This window comes from Garra rufa, chromosome 7 (genome assembly GCF_049309525.1).
Source record: "Garra rufa chromosome 7, GarRuf1.0, whole genome shotgun sequence".
Lineage (NCBI taxonomy): Eukaryota > Metazoa > Chordata > Actinopteri > Cypriniformes > Cyprinidae > Garra > Garra rufa.
This window is the reverse complement of record NC_133367.1, coordinates 37,636,774-37,654,974: the sequence shown is the minus strand read 5'-3', so window position 1 is coordinate 37,654,974 and position 18,201 is coordinate 37,636,774. Positions and strand designations below refer to the sequence as shown.

The following is an 18,201-nucleotide window of genomic DNA, read 5'->3' as shown; positions in this document are numbered from 1 at the left end:
AAATAGAGACAGAAAGCACACTACTTCCCAGTTATACAGAAAATCATAAAGCTACAGTAGTTGGTCTCCCCCTACAGGACATTTTAATACCGCATCTATAATAATTTCAATATGTCTGTGAAATATGATTCAATTTATTTATACATATCAGAAAAATAGGGATTTGTTTTTTAAGAGCCAAAACAATTATAATAAAATAAGGAAAATAAAATAAAATAAAATAATAACAGGCAAAATATAATATAATCAAAAATATAATATTTGCAATTAAAAAATAAAATATATTTATTATTTTTTTATTATAAAATAAAATAAAATGCATAACTGGGTCATTTTTCATATTTCTAAAGGCAAACAGTTATATAAATAAAACAAAATAAAATTAAATTAAATCAGGTATTTATATTTCTAAGGGGCAAAATATAATATAATTTAAAAAATTAAATATTTATTTTATTTAATATATTTATTCATCAGAATAGCAGAATTCATATTTATGTAAGCAAAACATTTAAATAAAATAAAAAATAAAATAAATAGGGATTTATATTTTTAAGGGGCAAAATTATTTTGCATTTATATTTCTCTCTCTCTCTCTCTCTCTCTCTCTCTCTCTCTCTCTCTCTCTATATATATATATATATATACTTTTTTATTAAAAATTTATGAAAAAAGATTCATTAAAAGATCGAAGAGGCAAAACAATTAAATAAATAAATAAATAAAATATCAGGTATTTATATTTTATATTTCTATGAAGCAAAACAATAAAATAAAAAAATAAAAAAAATAATAAAATATCAGGTATTTATATTTCTAAGAAGCAAAATATAATATAATTAAACTATTGAAAATTTGTAATTATTGTAATATTTCATTCTTCAAAATATCAGAATTCATATTTATGTGAGCAAACACATTTATATACAAAAAATAATATAAAATAAAATAAAATAAAATAAAATAAAGGTAAAAAATAATAAAATAAAATACTGGGTCATATTTCATATATTTCTAAAAGACAGAATTATATCAAATAAAAATTAAAATAAAATAAAATAAAATAGAGATTTATATTATTAATGAGCTATTTTTTGTATAAAAATAAACATGGATTTATATTTCTAAGAATAAACATATTTTTGTATTTTAAATAAAAATTTATAAAATAAAAGGGCTATTAAAAGATTTGTATTTCTAAGAGGCAAAACATTCAGCAAAAAGAAAGCATATTTAAAGGCTCTTGAACATTTCTATTTTACGTGTTGTGTGTTTTTCATACCTGTGTGCCATGCTGCCTTTTTTAATGTCAGATATGATAAGAGGCTCTCCTGGTTTCTTACTGGCTGTAGAAAGATGAGAAAACACATCAACAGTGCAGTGTTTCAGTATATCTCACACACACACACACACACAAACGCGGTTTCAAGGCAAAAATGGAAACTCTTATCTGGATCCAGCATGAGCGAGAGCCAGACGTTCAGAGAGAATATTTTGCACAGAAGGAATAAAACATTTTAAGAGCAGAATTCAATAACAAGTGCATAAAAATTCCCAGCATCCAGTGACTGTGCGTCTTTTATAAGTGTTTTCATCACAAGTGGAGCCAAATACACATATGTGACCCTGGACCACAAAACCAGTCTTAAGTCACTGGGGTTTATTTGTAGCAATAGCCAAAAATACATTGCATGGGTCAAAATTATTGATTTTTCTTTTATGTCAAAAATCATTAAGAAATTAAGTAAAGATCCAAAGTAAAGATGTTCCATGAAGATTTTTTGTAAAGTTCCTACTGTAAATATCAAAATGTAATTTTTGATTAGTAATATGCATTGTTAAGAACCTAATTTGGACAACTTTAAAGGTGATTTTCTCAGTATTTTGATTTTTTTGCACCCTCAGATTCCTGATTTTCAAATAGTTGTATCTCAGCCAAATATTGTCCTATCCAAACAAACCATACATCAATAGAAAGCTTATTTATTGAGCTTTCATATGATGTATAAATCTCAGTTTTGTAAAATTTAACCTTATGACTGGTTTTGTGGTCCAGGGTCACATATATATGATGGATAGACGTAATGGTATAAATTGTATTTATGAGTTTGTTTCCTCATTGGGACCAAAAAATAAATAAATAAATAAAATAAATAAATAATAATAACAATAGTAATGTAAAATAATAAAGTGTTTTATGTTAGTGTACTAATAAAATAAATTGTAATAATAAAATAAATCATTATGTAAAGATGTGGATTTTTAATAAAACAAAATAACTAAATTATAATATACAAAAATAACTAAACATTAAATGAAAATAATAATAATAATAATAATAATAATAATAATAATAATAATAAATCACTCATATAAATAATAAATTATCAATAAATCATTGTGTTAAATATTATACAATAAACATAATCATAATAATCATAATAATAAATCACTAATTCAATAATAAATTAAATCAATGTTTTAAATAGAATGCAACAATATGATAAAATAATAATAATAATAATAATAATAATAATAATAATAATAATAATAAATAACTAATATGAAATAACAAATTAAATGTTTTAAATATTATACAACAACAACAACAAAATAATAATAAAATAAAACATTATGCAAAGATGTGGAGTTTTAATAAAACAAAATAACTGAATTATGTACAAAAAATAACTAAACATTAAAAAAAAAAAAAAAAAAAAAAAATATATATATATATATATATATATATATAATAACATTAATATAATAATAATAAATCACTAATAAAATAATAAATTAAATTCATGTTTTAAATAGAATACAACAATATGATAAAATAATAATAATAATAATAATAATAATAATAATAATAATAATAATAATAATAATAATAATAATAATAATAATAATAAAATCACTAATACAATAGTATGTTAAATTAATGTTTTAAATAGTATACAACAATATGATAAAATAACAACCATAATAATAATAATAATAATAATAATAATAATAATAATAATAATAATAATAATAATAATAATAATAATAATAATAATAATAATAATAAATCACTAATATGAAATAACAAATTAAATGTTTTAAATATCATACAACAACAACACAGTAATTATACAAATAAAACTTTATGCAAAGATGTGGATTTTTAATAAAACTAAATAAAAATAAAATAACTGAATTATGTACAAAAATAACTAAACATTAAATAAAAAATATATATAACTAATAACAATAATAATACATATTATACAATAATAATCATAATAATAATAATAATAATAATAGTAAATCAGTAATTTTAAAGAATTAAATGAACATTTTGAATAATAATGCAAAATAAGAAATTATTTTATTTTATTTTATTGTAGTAATCATTTGAATGCAAAGACATGTACTTTTAAATCATTAAAAATAATTAAAAACAAAGTAAATAAAATTAAAAGCACACAAAATGTCTAAACTAAATTAAAATGTATATGAAATACCAAAATATTTAATAATAATAATAATAATAATAATAATAATAATAATAATAATAATAACATCACTAACATCACATAATAAATTAAATCAATGTCTTAAATAGTATACAACAATATGATAAAATAAATGAATAATAATATAATAAATCACTTAAATAAATTACATACATGCTTTAAATATTATACAATAATAATAATATTAATATTAATAATAATAATAATAATAATAATAATAATAATAATAATGGTCAATGCATTTATTTTAGACGAATAGATTAAACTAAAGATCATTTTAAAAAGTCAATTCAAATTCAATGCAAAGATGTGTCTTTTCAATAAAAAATATTGAAATTAAAGTTATTTTAAATGCTGACAATTTAAATGATTACACACAAATCGACATTAATATATAATAAATCATTAATATAAAATAAATTAAATAAACATTTAAACAGTATATAATTAACAACAACAACAACAATAATAATAAAACTAACTATTATTTTCTGGGAACACACATGCTAAGAAAATGTGCTTTTGAATGCACTTTGAACCACTCTGGATATAATATATCTACATATTTAAATGGAAAGATTCCTTGTTTTTTTTTTTTTTGCAATTAAAAAAAAAAAGAGTTCTTTGTGCATGGCCTGTGCAAAGCCTGTGATTCAACCCTTGTGCAAGTCAAGTACAAGTTTATGGTTCACGATCCCTCAGTGTTTATGCCGTAAAGAAACTTTAGAGGAACGTCAGATGGAAACAAGCCAGACAGAGCCAAGATCCCAAGTAAACAAGTCCACGGAAAGCCTGCAAGAGCCACGTAAACACTTCCTCAGAAACGGAGACTCTGTTGATCAGGGCCAATGAAACTCGATAACACGAACGAGACGGGACGGCCCGTATCGGGTGGTCTGGACACGAACACGCTCTGTGAGGAAATTGATATCCAGACGTGTTTAATGACACAGCGCAAGACGACCGAAGTGGATGTCAAAACATTTGTGTGGGTTTATTTTCCGTGCGTTTGGGGATATAAAGTTTAACTGTGTCTCAGTGAGTTTGAGAAGCGAAATGGAGAATGGTAAAATAGAGAGAGGGGGGTCTTAAAATCTCCAAATAATAAAAAAAAAGATTAAGAGAGAATGGTTTAAATGTTTGGGGGATAAAAATAGCAAAGCAAAATGTGATATGACTTTCTGAGTGTCATCTTTGAAAAGATAAATGTAAATGAGTAATCCTAAGTATCCTAAAGTAAACTACAGTCGTGGCCAAAAGTTTTGAGAATGACACAAATATTAGTTTTCACAAAGTTTGCTGCTCAACTGCTTTTAGATCTTTGTTTCAGTTGTTTCTGTGATGTACTGAAATATAATTACAAGCACTTCATACGTTTCAAAGGCTTTTATTGACAATTACATGACATTTATGCAAAGAGTCAGTATTTGCAGTGTTGGCCCTTCTTTTTCAGGACCTCTGCAATTCGACTGGGCATGCTCTCAATCAACTTCTGGGCCAAATCCTGACTGATAGCAACCCATTCTTTCATAATCACTTCTTGGAGTTTGTCAGAATTAGTGGGGTTTTGTTTGTCCACCCGCCTCTTGAGGATTGACCACAAGTTCTCAATGGGATTAAGATCTGGGGAGTTTCCAGACCGTGGACCCAAAATTTCAACGTTTTGGTCCCCGAGCCACTTAGTTATCACTTTTTCCTTATGGCACGGTGCTCCATCGTGCTGGAAAATGCATTGTTCTTCACCAAACTGTTGTTGGATTGTTGGAAGAAGTTGCTGTTGGAGGGTGTTTTGGTGCCATTCTTTATTCATGGCTGTGTTTTTGGGCAAAATTGTGAGTGAGCCCACTCCCTTGGATGAGAAGCAACCCCACACATGAATGGTCTCAGGATGCTTTACTGTTGGCATGACACAGGACTGATGGTAGCGCTCACCTTTTCTTCTTCGGACAAGCCTTTTTCCAGATGCCCCAAACAATCGGAAAGAGGCTTCATCTGAGAATATGACTTTGCCCCAGTCCTCAGCAGTCCATTCGCCATACTTTTTGCAGAAGATCAATTTGTCCCTGATGTTTTTTTTTGGAGAAAAGTGGCTTCTTTGCTGCCCTTCTTGACACCAGGCCATCTTCCAAAAGTCTTGTCCTCACTGTGCGTGCAGATGCGCTCTCACACCTGCCTGCTGCCATTCCTGAGCAAGCTCTGCACTGGTGGCACTCCGATCCCGCAGCTGAATCCTCTTTAGGAGACGATCCTGGCGCTTGCTGGACTTTCTTGGACGCCCTGAAGCCTTCTTAACAAGAATTGAACCTCTTTCCTTGAAGTTCTTGATGATCCTATAAATTGTTGATTTAGGTGCAATCTTAGTAGCCACAATATCCTTGCCTGTGAAGCCATTTTTATGCAATGCAATGATGGCTGCAGGCGTTTCTTTGCAGGTCACCATGGTTAACAATGGAAGGACAATGATTTCAAGCATCACCCTCCTTTTAACATGTCAAGTCTGCCATTCTAACCCAATCAGCCTGACATAATGATCTCCAGCCTTGTGCTCGTTAACATTCTCACCTGAGTTAACGAGACGATTACTGAAATGATCTCAGCAGGTCCTTTAATGACAGCAATGAAATGCAGTGGAAAGTTTTTTTCGGGATTAAGTTAATTTTCATGGCAAAGAAGGACTATGCAATTCATCTGATCACTCTTCCTAACATTCTGGAGTATATGCAAATTGCTATTATAAAAACTTAAGCAGCAACTTTTCCAATTTCCAATATTCATGTAATTCTCAAAACTTTCGGCCACGACTGTACATTTACTTTAAATGACACAAGCCATCAGTACTGTAACACTGATATATTACTGTTATTACTTTATTTATATATAGTAATATTTGCAGATTATTCTATATATATATATATATATATATATATATATATATATATATATATATATATAAACAAATTTGTTTTTGTTCCCACCTTTAATAAGAATAATAAAAAAAACACTTAAAATAATCATGTAAAATAAAAATACAAATATTTTATGTTATTGTACTAATAAAATACTTTGTAACAATAAAATGAATAATTATGCTAAGCTGTGTGAAAAAAGCACACAAAATTACTAAATTAAATTAAAATTATCATTAAATAAAATAATTTTAATAATAATAATAATAAATTGCAAATATAAAAATGTATACATTAAATAAATTTTTTAAATATATAAAAATATATAAAATAAATATATATCAACAACAACAATAATAATAACAATAATAATTAAAAAATAAATAAATTAAATGTTTTAAATATTATATACTACTACGACTAATAATAATAAATCACTGATATAAAATAATACATTCAATAAATGTTTTAATTAATATATAAAGACAATAATAAAGTAATAATAATAATAAGAAGAAAAAGAATAAATCACTAATATAAAATTAATACATTAAATATTATATAAAACAACAAAAACAACAATAGTAATAAATGATAAATAAATAAAGTAAATGTCTTAATTATTATACACAAACAATAATAATAATAATAATAATAATAATAATAATAATAATAATAATAATAAATCACTAATATAAAATTAATAAACTAAAAGTTTTAAATATATAACAACAACAAAAACAACACTAGTAATAATAATAATAATAATAATAATAATAATAATAATAATTCACTATTATAAAATAAATATATTATATTAGTAAACATTAATAAATATATAATAAATATTATACAACAACAACAATTATATATATATATATATGTGTGTGTGTGTGTGTGTGTGTGTGTGTGTGTGTGTGTGTGTGTGTGTGTGTGTGTGTGTGTGTGTGTGTGTGTGTGTGTACTGTATTTATTGTGTATATACAAATACACACACATGCATGGATATATTTAAGAGAAATATGTTGTGTTTATATATTAAATATATGTATACATAAATAAATGTAAATATTTTCTAAATATAAACTGTATGTGTGTGTATTTATATAGTAAGCCAGCATATTATAATGATTTCTGAAGGAACATGTGACACTGATTATGAAAAAAAAAAAAATTAAAACAGAAAACACTTATTTTAAATAGTAAAAATATTTCACAATATTACTGTTTTTACTGCTGAACAGAAAAGACTTTAAAACAATTATTTGTTTTTACCAAATTTTTGATTGCTAATGTTTATACAAATTATTATTATTATTATTATTATTATTATTATTATCATTATCATCATCATCATCATCATCATCATCATCATTATTATTATTATTATTATTATTATTATTATTATTATTATTATTATCATCAGTAGTAGTAGTGGTAGTAGTAGTAGTAAAATAAAGTAGCATCAAAGGTGGTTGGTTTAACTTTGAACAGTTTTATATTTTAACATTATTTCTAGGATATTTTTGTCATCAGTACAATAATACAAGATTGTTTTGTATATCTTTAATCTGTTAGCACACACTGCTGTTTGTGACTTCATTAGTGAATCAGATTATTACTCTCCAAATTATCAGGAAACACTGCATGGGTGATGGTGGGAAGTGCGGATGTTAACCTCAAATTTTTTTATCTAAAAAACATCACACATTTGTATATTTCAAGTCATTTGCAGGTTACTGCGTGACAGATGTGACCAAAGATTATGAGAAGTAGATAAGGCCCAAGTTGTTTTTTCCAACCCAATTAAATTAACAGTGAGGTCTTACCACTGATTGTGATGCCCAGTTCAACTCCTCTCTTCTTCTGCAGCTTCACATGAAATGTTCCACTGCTAGGCACAACAGATTCTGGCCATACGACAAAAACAACATTATGGTAAAGTACAAATATGAATGCAACTGATTTTTAAGTAAATACCAATTAAAACGGAAAACAAAGTTAGAAATTCATGTCTTTTGGAAGAAAATGCAGAAATTCATGCTTTAAAGGGATATAAATGATGACTCTTGTTGAAATATGTAGTAGAAAACCCATGAAAGACTCACATTATTTAAAAAAAAAAACAACTGCATACATATTTTGGACTCTAGGTGGTGCCATTACTTTGATGACGCCAAATGGATGCACTCTGTGAGCTACTCATGCTATTTTTACCACATCACAACTCTGCAAATAAAATACTAATATGATGCCACATTGTGTGGCTTTTGGTTGCAATTTCCAGTCGAAGGGAAACAAAAGAAGCTATGTAAGTCTTCACTGCTTTCTTAGAGATAAGACGAGGAGAAAAGAATGGGAAGATGCCTGTGGACGAATAAAACTTTCTAAAGACCTGTGTTTTTGTTCTCTCCACTTTATCCCTGATGCCTTTGAGGCTTTTAGTAGACTACAGCTATTGAAAGAGCTTACAAATGGCAGAGACAAGAAACGCTAGATGCCATCCTGACAGGATATAAACATGTCACCACTTGTCATGACTCCATAGCCACTGAAAGAGTTTCTCAGCACGGATTTCATTATATTTCCAGGGGCGTTTAGACTCCTTGTGCGGAAAATCAATGGCTTAAGCCTACGCTTATATCCATCGCCACCTGTAAGCTCTTTCAGTAGCTTTGGTCATCGTAACAGTGTTTTATTTTCCGAGTTGTGTTGCGGTAAAAAATAGCAACAGGTAGCCAATAGAGCCGAGTGCAACCATTTTACGTCATCGGAAATAATGGCGCCTCCCACAGTCCAAAATATGTCTAAAACGATGTGGATTTTTTAAAATAACATAAATCTTTCTTTGCTTTGCTGCTATATATTTCAGTAAGAGACATCATTTAAATTAAGCCATATAAGTCTTAAAACCTGGGTTTACCTTTAAGAGCTTGATGGAGAATGTGGAAAACCTGACTAACCTGCCACATCAAACTCAATCTCTAATGTGACCTTATTGGCCAGAGCAGCATCCCGGAGCAGCTGATTGGCCTCTTCCAGCGTTCCGTCTTCTGTAGGAATTCCGTTGATGGATAAGACTCGGTCTCCAACCTGGAGAAGCCCACACCTGCCAATCAAAACAGGATAGAATGACAAACAAGCTACAGAAATGGTCATTTGATGGTCCCTTCCTCCAGCAACTAAATCACTGTCAGTCCGAACAACAACTTAAACGGACAGTTCACCCAAAAATGACAATTCTGTCATCATTTACTCGACCTCAAAGGATTAATTCACGAACAAAAATGTACAGATAATTTAATCATCCCTTTGTCATCCGAAATGTTTATCTCTTTCTTTCTTCAGTCGTAAAGAAACTATGTTTCTTGAGAAAAACATTTCAGGAATTATCTCCATATGGACTTCAATTGTGCCCCCAACTTTGAACTTCCAAATTGCAGTTTGAATGCAGCTTCAAATGGTTCTAAACAATCCCAGCCGAGAAAGAAGGGTCTTATCTAGTGAAACAATTGGTCATTTTCGAAATACATTGACAATTTGTATAATATTTAACCTCAAACACACGTTTTGTCTCGTCTGTGCGATGCGTAGTCTGTGTAATCCGGGTCAAAACGGTTAGGGTATGTCGAAAAACTCCCATCTCGTTTTCTTCTTCAACTTCAAAATTGTCCTACATCGCTGTTTTACCTTTTTTGTAAATGCCGTTTAATCTTCTGTGCATGTTCACTTTGTAAACACTAGGTTGGTACGTCTGCCTTAAACCGGACAAAACAGAGTTCACACAGACATAGACAAGACAAGCTTTTGAGGTTAAAAAGCCGATCATTTTGCTAGATGAGACCCTTCTTCCTAGACTGGGATTGTTTAGAGCCCTTTGAAGCTGCATTTAAACTGCATTTTGGACGTTCAAACATGGGGGTACTATTGAAGTCCATTATATTGAGAGAAATTCTGAAATGTTTTCCACAAGAAACATAATTTCTTATCTACTGAAGAAAGAAAGACATAAACATCTTGGATGATAAGGGGGTGAGTAAATTATCTGAAATTTTTTGTTCTGGAGGTGACCTAATCCTTCAAGTTGGTCCAAACCCGAAGACTGTTGGTAACCAAACAGTTGATGGTAGCCATTGACGTCCACAGTATTGTTTATTTTTATTTATTTATTTATTTATTTATTTTGATACTACGGAAGCCAATGGATATCATTGGTTACCAACATTCATAAATGATGACAGGAATTTTATTTTTGGGTGGATTTTTTTAATCTCTTTAAATGGGCCAAAGTAAAGGCAAAGTGGACCAGACTTCATGCCAAAAGTCTGACTGAAAACTAAGTTCAATATAAAAAGTAGATTTTTTTTTTTTATCAAACACAACAACAGAAATGCATAATTTACAATAAGAATATTGTTTTCACAGGTTTCTACACACAAGCCCAGTGTCACTGTGGGAAACCATGTGTGTATGGAAGAGAACAACTGACCTGACATGCAATGACTTCCAGCCCAAACACCACAAATGTCACACACTGCCACAGTACAACACAGCTCAGCACACATCAGATCACTCGCTTCATGCTACAACAATCTCACACCAGGAACGACTCACGAAAACAAACAAAAACTGACACATTTACAAATCTTAATATAATTACGGAGAGTTCATTTAGGGTCTCATCTAGTGGCTGCTAATACAGAAAGCTGTGGAGCATTTGCTGGGTTTGCTGGCATGTTTTTGGAAAGAGTGTGTGATTGTACCAACTTAGTCTCAGATGTTTAAAGGATTAATTTACCCAAAAATGAAATTATTTCATTAATTACTCACCCTCTTGTGGTTTCAAACATGAAAGACCTTTGTGTATCTTCTAAACACAAATGAAGATATTTTTGTTGAAATCTGACAGCTTTCTGACCCTGCATTGACAGCAACACAACTGACATGTTCAAGGCCCAGAAAGGACATCGATAAAATAGTGCAACCCTAATTTTATGAAGTTATGGTATTACTTTTTGTGCACTAAGAAAACAAAAAATAACGACTTCATTCAACAATTTCATTACTTCTGTGTCAGTCTTAATCATGTCATGCTGTCTATGCAGGAAGTTCTCGGATTTCATCAAACATATCTTAATTTGTGTTCCAAAGATGAATGAAAGTCTTACGGGTTTGGAATGACTAAGATAATAAGATAGTTTGAATAAGATATTTCACATAAAAGACATTTACATATAGTCCACAAGAGAAAATAATAGTTAAATTTATAAAAAATGAGCCCGTTCAAAAGTTTACATACACTCGATTCTCAATACTGTGTTGCTACCTGAATGATCCACAGTTGTGTTTTTTGTTTAGTGATAGTTGTTAATGAGTCCCTTGTTTGTCTTGAACAGTTAGACTGCCTGCTGTTCTTCAGAAAAATCCTTCAGGTCCCACACAATTTTTGGGAATTTCAGCAATTTTGTGTTTATGAATCCTTTTCAGCAATGACTGTATGATTTTGAGATCCAACTTTTCACACTGATGACAACTGAGGGACTCATATGCAACTATTACAGAAGGTTCAAACGCTCACTGATGCTTCAGAAGAAAAATAGCAAATTAGCATAGTGCAGATCATTTTTTCTGAAGAATCTGATGAAAAATGTTGGGCTTCATAATGAGATTTCTGACTTCTGATTGAAATCATTGGTATCTTGGCAAATTTGAGACAATATTGAGAGCTCTTGTGAAACTTTAGATGTGACATAATATTACTGGGGTCTTTTTTCTCAGGAGAAACATCTGGAGATGCATAAATCCCAAGTTAGGATCCATTAGATCTCATTTAATCTCAGTGCTGTCTAAGAAAAAGCATTTGAGATGTTCAAGATATTCTTTAGTCATTTTTCTTTCCAGTGGATTGAGTTTCGTTTTGGAGACACGTCCTAAATATTACCCTGCCTTTAAGAGCACAAAGTATGACAAAGACACATTTTAACCTCTTAAAATAAATATTAAAGCCTCTTTCTTAAACATTGCAGAGAAAAGGCATGATTTTTTTGCAGTGTAAGTTTCCTGCTGAGTGTTGACCCAGATTCTGAGGTAGTATCACATCCAGTCTCTCTCTCCAAGTCAGTGTACACCGGCATACATTTATCAGTACTGATATTGTTACAAGATCTGCTTGTGTTTTCAACAGAATCTAAGTCTGTTGTGGCACATAATAGTGTGTGTACATTGCTTGAGAGGGCATGGATGGCTGTGTTGTGTACATGGTTGAGTTAACGTTTGGGACGTACCTTTCAGCCGAGCTGTCTGGTTCAATGAAGCGGATAAGAGGGGGTGCAGAGAGGGTCTCCGTCGCAAATATTCCACCTTGCAGCTGAACCCCAAACCCATTTAGAGGGTCTCCTCTCAGAGTGACTTCACTGGACTCGGTGTGGACTATCTGACCACCAGGGCCCACAGAACTCGAGGCTAAAGACACGGCTAAACAGAGAGAAATGTCACCCATTAAATAGCTGTTGACAGAATGTTTTCCATGTTTAAAAACATATGAAGCAGGCCAATGAAACCTGTAAGGTCTAGTGATGCACTTTTTTCAAGTTGAAATTCTGCACATTTTTAGAATGCCACATCATGTGTAAGATGCTGCAAAAGACATATTATGCGAGGGCAACGGTCAAACAAACTCGACCCCTAAAAAATACTAGTAATACAATACAACAAACTATGCATCTTCCACTAATTACAACTTTGTGGTGCCATCTTTAATACGATCTTCCCAACATTACTTTCATGAGTTCGTCTGCCCATCCGGTCTTGACAACTAATGACAAACTTGGCTTGCTGTACTCGACAGAGGCTGGAACTCAAGGCTTGGCTTGAGCTCCAATTTCAACCCCCACAATGTGGTACCACACAGGGGGAGAATAACAGAAATAGAGGAGGAGATGGGGAGGTGGAGGGATGCCAGAAAAGTCTGCAAAATGATTCACTGTTTCGAATGGTTCGGTAATCATTTGATTCAGAACGTGACTTCAATTCGAGTATCACAAATAATTTGATTCAGAACAGGACTTTAATGCGCAATCATTTCATTTAGGAATGGCTTTGCAGGATGTTTAAGATGCTGTTTTAGACCAGGAAATATCACGAGAAAACCAATCCAGTCACCTACAGGAGCTTTTGTGCTCTTTTTTCCTTTGTCGTCTCTTTAGCAAGGAGTTCCGCGGGCTCATGGGAGGAGCGGCCCGGGGCAGCGTGCTGGAACCCTGGCTGGTCATGCCTGATGTGGTAGTGGACCCAGGAGAGAAGTTAGTGCAGACTACCGCTAGAGAGAAGAAAGAGGAAAGGAGAGAGAAAGTCAGGCGGTGTAGCTGCATTTAAAAAATTCAAAATCAAAGAGATGGCAATGGTCCAAAAGACAAGCAGCTCACTGCAGGTTAATGATCCATGTTCTATTGGTCCCTTGCTAGCCTTTGCAGAACTAGGCACTAAGCATTTGTTATTTAACGGGACGTTATATTGCATTTGGAGGCAACCGCTGGGAGGTGGATGTCTGGGTTAAGAACAATATTCCGTATTAGCGTAATGCTATTTTACATGTAAATGAAGATGGATGACTTTAACTAGAAAGGTAGATTTTCTGAAGAAAATGGGAGTTGGTCAGTAAAAGCGGCAGTTTGGTGCAGGAAACCCAGCCTAAAAAATGCTATAAAAGTAGGCTCATATTAACAATATTTCATTGAAATTTCAGAACAAAAACGTTAATACTATTGTTAATACTGTAGAGACGCATGAAGTAAAGGTCACAAAGAAGTCACATTCAAATCCAAGCAGCTTTCTTTTGGCAAATGCGGCAAATTTGCTTGAACATCTTGAACACGTGAGAAATCTGGGAGGGGAAATCTGCAAACTTTTCCACCTTCAAACTCTTAATTGTGTGGACTAACTGGGACTTTAGACGTCATATCTAGGACTTTATTTCTCGTAACTGTGACGTTTTTTGTAATTTTATGCTAATTTACATGACCAACTTGAACTTGAGTGAAATCTGCAAGGGAATTTTCATTAAGTAAGTAAGTAAATAACTGAATATTGTCCATGAAATTTCACACAAATTTCTGAACAACTTAAACCCAAGCAAAATCTGTAAGGAAAATGTTTTAGCTCTCAAGTCAAACTCCCAATCGAACTTCCATTTAAATTAATTGATATCATCTGTGAAATCTTGTTCAAATTTACGTGACCAACTGAAAACATGAGTGAAATTTGCAGAAAAAAAAAATTAAACACTAAACTTTTCCACCCTCATGCAAAACTCTTTAACGTGTGGGTTAACAGGAACTTTAGACTTCATAATTAGAACTTTATTTCTTATAAATGCTAGATTTTTTTTCTCACTTTTATGCAAATTTTTAAATGACTGGATATTGTCTGAAATTTTATGCAAATTTGTGTGACCAACTTAATTACAAGCAAAATCTGTAAGTGAAACTTTTTTTCCCTCATTAAAAACTCCAGTTCACTTCACTTCTATGCAAATGCATTAACTTAAACTCGAGCAAAATCTGCAAGGGAAATTTTTGCCCTCACATGAAACTCACAAAATTGCAGATTCCCATTTAAATGACTGGATGTTGTCTATGAAAATTCAAGCAAATTTGTATGACCATGTTAAATACATGGGGAATCGGTGAGTGAAGCTTTTTTGCCTTCATGAGAAACTCCCAAATGTGTGGAGTCCTATTTAAAATTTTGTGTGAATTTGCATTATCAACTTAAACGCAAGCAAAATCTTAAAGGGAAAATTTTTACCCTCATGTCGAACTCCCAAACGTGCAAACCCCTATTTAATGACTTTATATCACCTGTGAAATTGTGTGCGAATTTGCATGACCAACTGGAAACACAAGTGAAATTTGTAATACAAAAAATATTTTGCCCTCACGCAAAATTTTTTCACCCTCATGCAAAACTGGGTTAATGGGAACTTTAGACTTTATAATTAGAACTTTATGTCTCATAATTGTGAGATTTTTTCTCACTTTTATGCAAATTTATGTAACCAACTTGAATTCAACCAAATTTTTTTTCAGTAAAACTAGTTGTGTATTCACTAGTACATTTTCAACAGGTGCTTTCAGATAGAGCAGCATTTACTACACAGAGCCATAGTTCACTGAAAAACAACGCTATATCGTGTTCATTATCGCAGAAGATTTAATTGTGCGATTATGAAATAAATAAAAAAATTGTTTGCGATAATGACAGTTGTTTGCATAGCTTCTTAGTGAACTACAGCTAATTTTTAATTTAAGAACAAGCAAAATCTGCAAGTGAAACTTTTTTACCCCCATGAGAAACTTCCAATTCTGCGACTTCTATTTAAATGACTAGATATCATCTGCGAAATGTTTATGAATTTGCATTATCAACATGAAGATATCGTTTGCGATATTTGTGCAAATTTAAATATTTTGTCTTGATGCAAAATCATAATCTATTTAATTACCAGACATGTCTGCAGAATTTCGTCAAAAAATGGTAAGTGTGTTAGCAGTATTTTAATTGCTTTGTGGAAAACTAGTCAAATCGTATTCATAAAGGATGGTAATGATGTAAAAATGCTGTAATATAGTTACATTTGCAGTAATCCTGAGAGCTGGATGGGTTACTGGAAGCAGAGGTCCATGTCGCTGTCTTACAGTGTCCAGGATGTTGAGAATGGCAGTAGTTCACACAGGGGTCCCAGCAGTGCGGGTGGTCACTTTTCTGAACTTTCACTGAACACACAAAATGACTTACTAAATTGAGATATTCATTACACACTTCTCAGAATATATAACACAATGCAAAATACATGCACACGTTGTACATTTTCTCATTAATACTCATTTGAACCCTAAAAATCCATCATTTTGAGTCTTGAGGGTCTGTTAAAGTCGCATTCAAGTGATAATATCCATCTCTAATACTGGTCTTTGGAAAATGAATGTGCATGCAAAACAATGAGGAAGCTCATCAACAAACAGGCTAATGAAGTCCTGCTGCTAGAGGCAGGCCGTATAATTGAGTGCCTCTGTGTGCGTGTATGTGGTTGTTCTCATTTGTTCTGCAGTATCTCCAAGCACTCATAATGCGGTAGGTTTGACAGGAGCAGAAGACTGAATTTAAAAGACAGTAAAATGAATTTAATACATTACACAAGCACATTTGATTTTGAATTACATAATTGGGTCTTATTTCTTGTAATTGGGAATTTATTTCCTTATAATTTGTGATTATTTTGTAACTGTGACTTAATTTCTTGTAATTGCGACTACCTCGTAATTGCAACATTATTTCTCATAATTGCGACATTATTATAACTGTGTATAAATTTCTTGTAATTGCGACTAAAGTATGTGTAACTCATAATTGCGACATTATCTGTCATAATTGCAACACGTTCTCATAATTGCAACAGTATTTCTCATAACTGCAACTTTAAATCTCACAAACTGTAACTTTATTTCTTGTAATTGTGACTTCATTTTTTAGTAACTGTGACTATTTCTCACAATTGCAACTTTATTTCTCATAATTGAGTCTAATTCTTGTAATTGTGACTTTATTATAACAAAGAATTAATTTCTTGAAATTGTAATTACAATATCTTGTAACTGTGGCTTCATTTCTCATAATCTCAAAATTGCAACATTTCTCATAATTGAGACCTTATTTCTTGTACTTGTGATTGTTTTGTAATGGTGACTTAATTTCTTGTAATTGCTACTTTTTTCTTGTATTTGCAACTATTAAAACTAAATTAATTTCTTGTAATTGAGATTTTTATTAATGTAATTGGGTCTTTTTTTCTTGTAATTGATTTATTTGCGACTATGTTGTAACTGTGACTTCATTTCTTGTAACTGACCTAATTTCTCATAATTGATAATAAATCTTTATTTCCGTTAATTGAGACTTTATTTTTCGTAATTGTGACTTTATAATAACTGTGAATTAATTTCTTGTAGTTGCGGTTATAGTAACTCTCGCTTAATTTCTATTTCTCTAGAAATAGAGACTATTTCTCTTTACTGCGACTATCTTGTAATTGCAACATTATCTCTCATAATTGAGACATTATTTCTCGTAATTGCGACTATTTTGTAGTGGTGACTTAATTTCTTGTAATTACTACTATATTTCTTGTAATTGCAACTAATAAAACTCTAAATTAATTTCTTGTAATTGTGACTATGGTATTTTGTAACTGTGATGTAATTCTCATAATTGAAGCTATTTCTCATAACTCCAACTATATCTTATAATTGCAACATCATTTCTTGTAATTGCGACTTTATTATAACTGTGTATACATTTATTGTAATTGTGACTTAAATATATTGTAATAATAATTTCTCATAATTGTGACATTATTTATCATAATTGCAACTATCTCATAACTGTGACATTATTTCTCATAATTGTGACTCTCTCATAATTGTGACATTATTTTTTCTAATTGTGACTCTTTCATAATTGCATCATTATTTCTCATAATTGTCAGAATCAGAATCAGAAAGAGCTTTATTGCCAAGTATGCTTGCACATACAAGGAATTTGTTTCAGCGTCATTAGCTTCCAGTACACAGAGACAACAACACACAGACAATAAAAATAAGATGAGAATAAGAAAATACACTTATGTGAATATAAATAGACAAACAAATTAGTAAAATAAATAGAAAAATAATTAAGTGGTATTTACAGTCGTGCTATAGATAATAGAATGGAATAGTATA

General features: G+C 31.0%; 1 protein-coding gene across 1 annotated transcript in view; it reads right to left on the bottom strand.

The window, feature by feature from the left end:
- Positions 1–18,201, bottom strand: part of LOC141338150 (glutamate receptor-interacting protein 2-like) — a 163,246-nt gene that overhangs the window by 11,654 nt on the left and 133,391 nt on the right. The window contains exons 10-15 of the mRNA XM_073843708.1: positions 16,057–16,197; positions 13,590–13,742; positions 12,709–12,898; positions 9,388–9,533; positions 8,254–8,334; positions 1,283–1,346 (exon numbers count right to left, since the gene is read on the bottom strand). Coding sequence (XP_073699809.1) covers positions 1,283–1,346; positions 8,254–8,334; positions 9,388–9,533; positions 12,709–12,898; positions 13,590–13,742; positions 16,057–16,197 — 775 coding nt within the window. The remainder of the gene's footprint in view (positions 1–1,282; positions 1,347–8,253; positions 8,335–9,387; positions 9,534–12,708; positions 12,899–13,589; positions 13,743–16,056; positions 16,198–18,201) is intronic.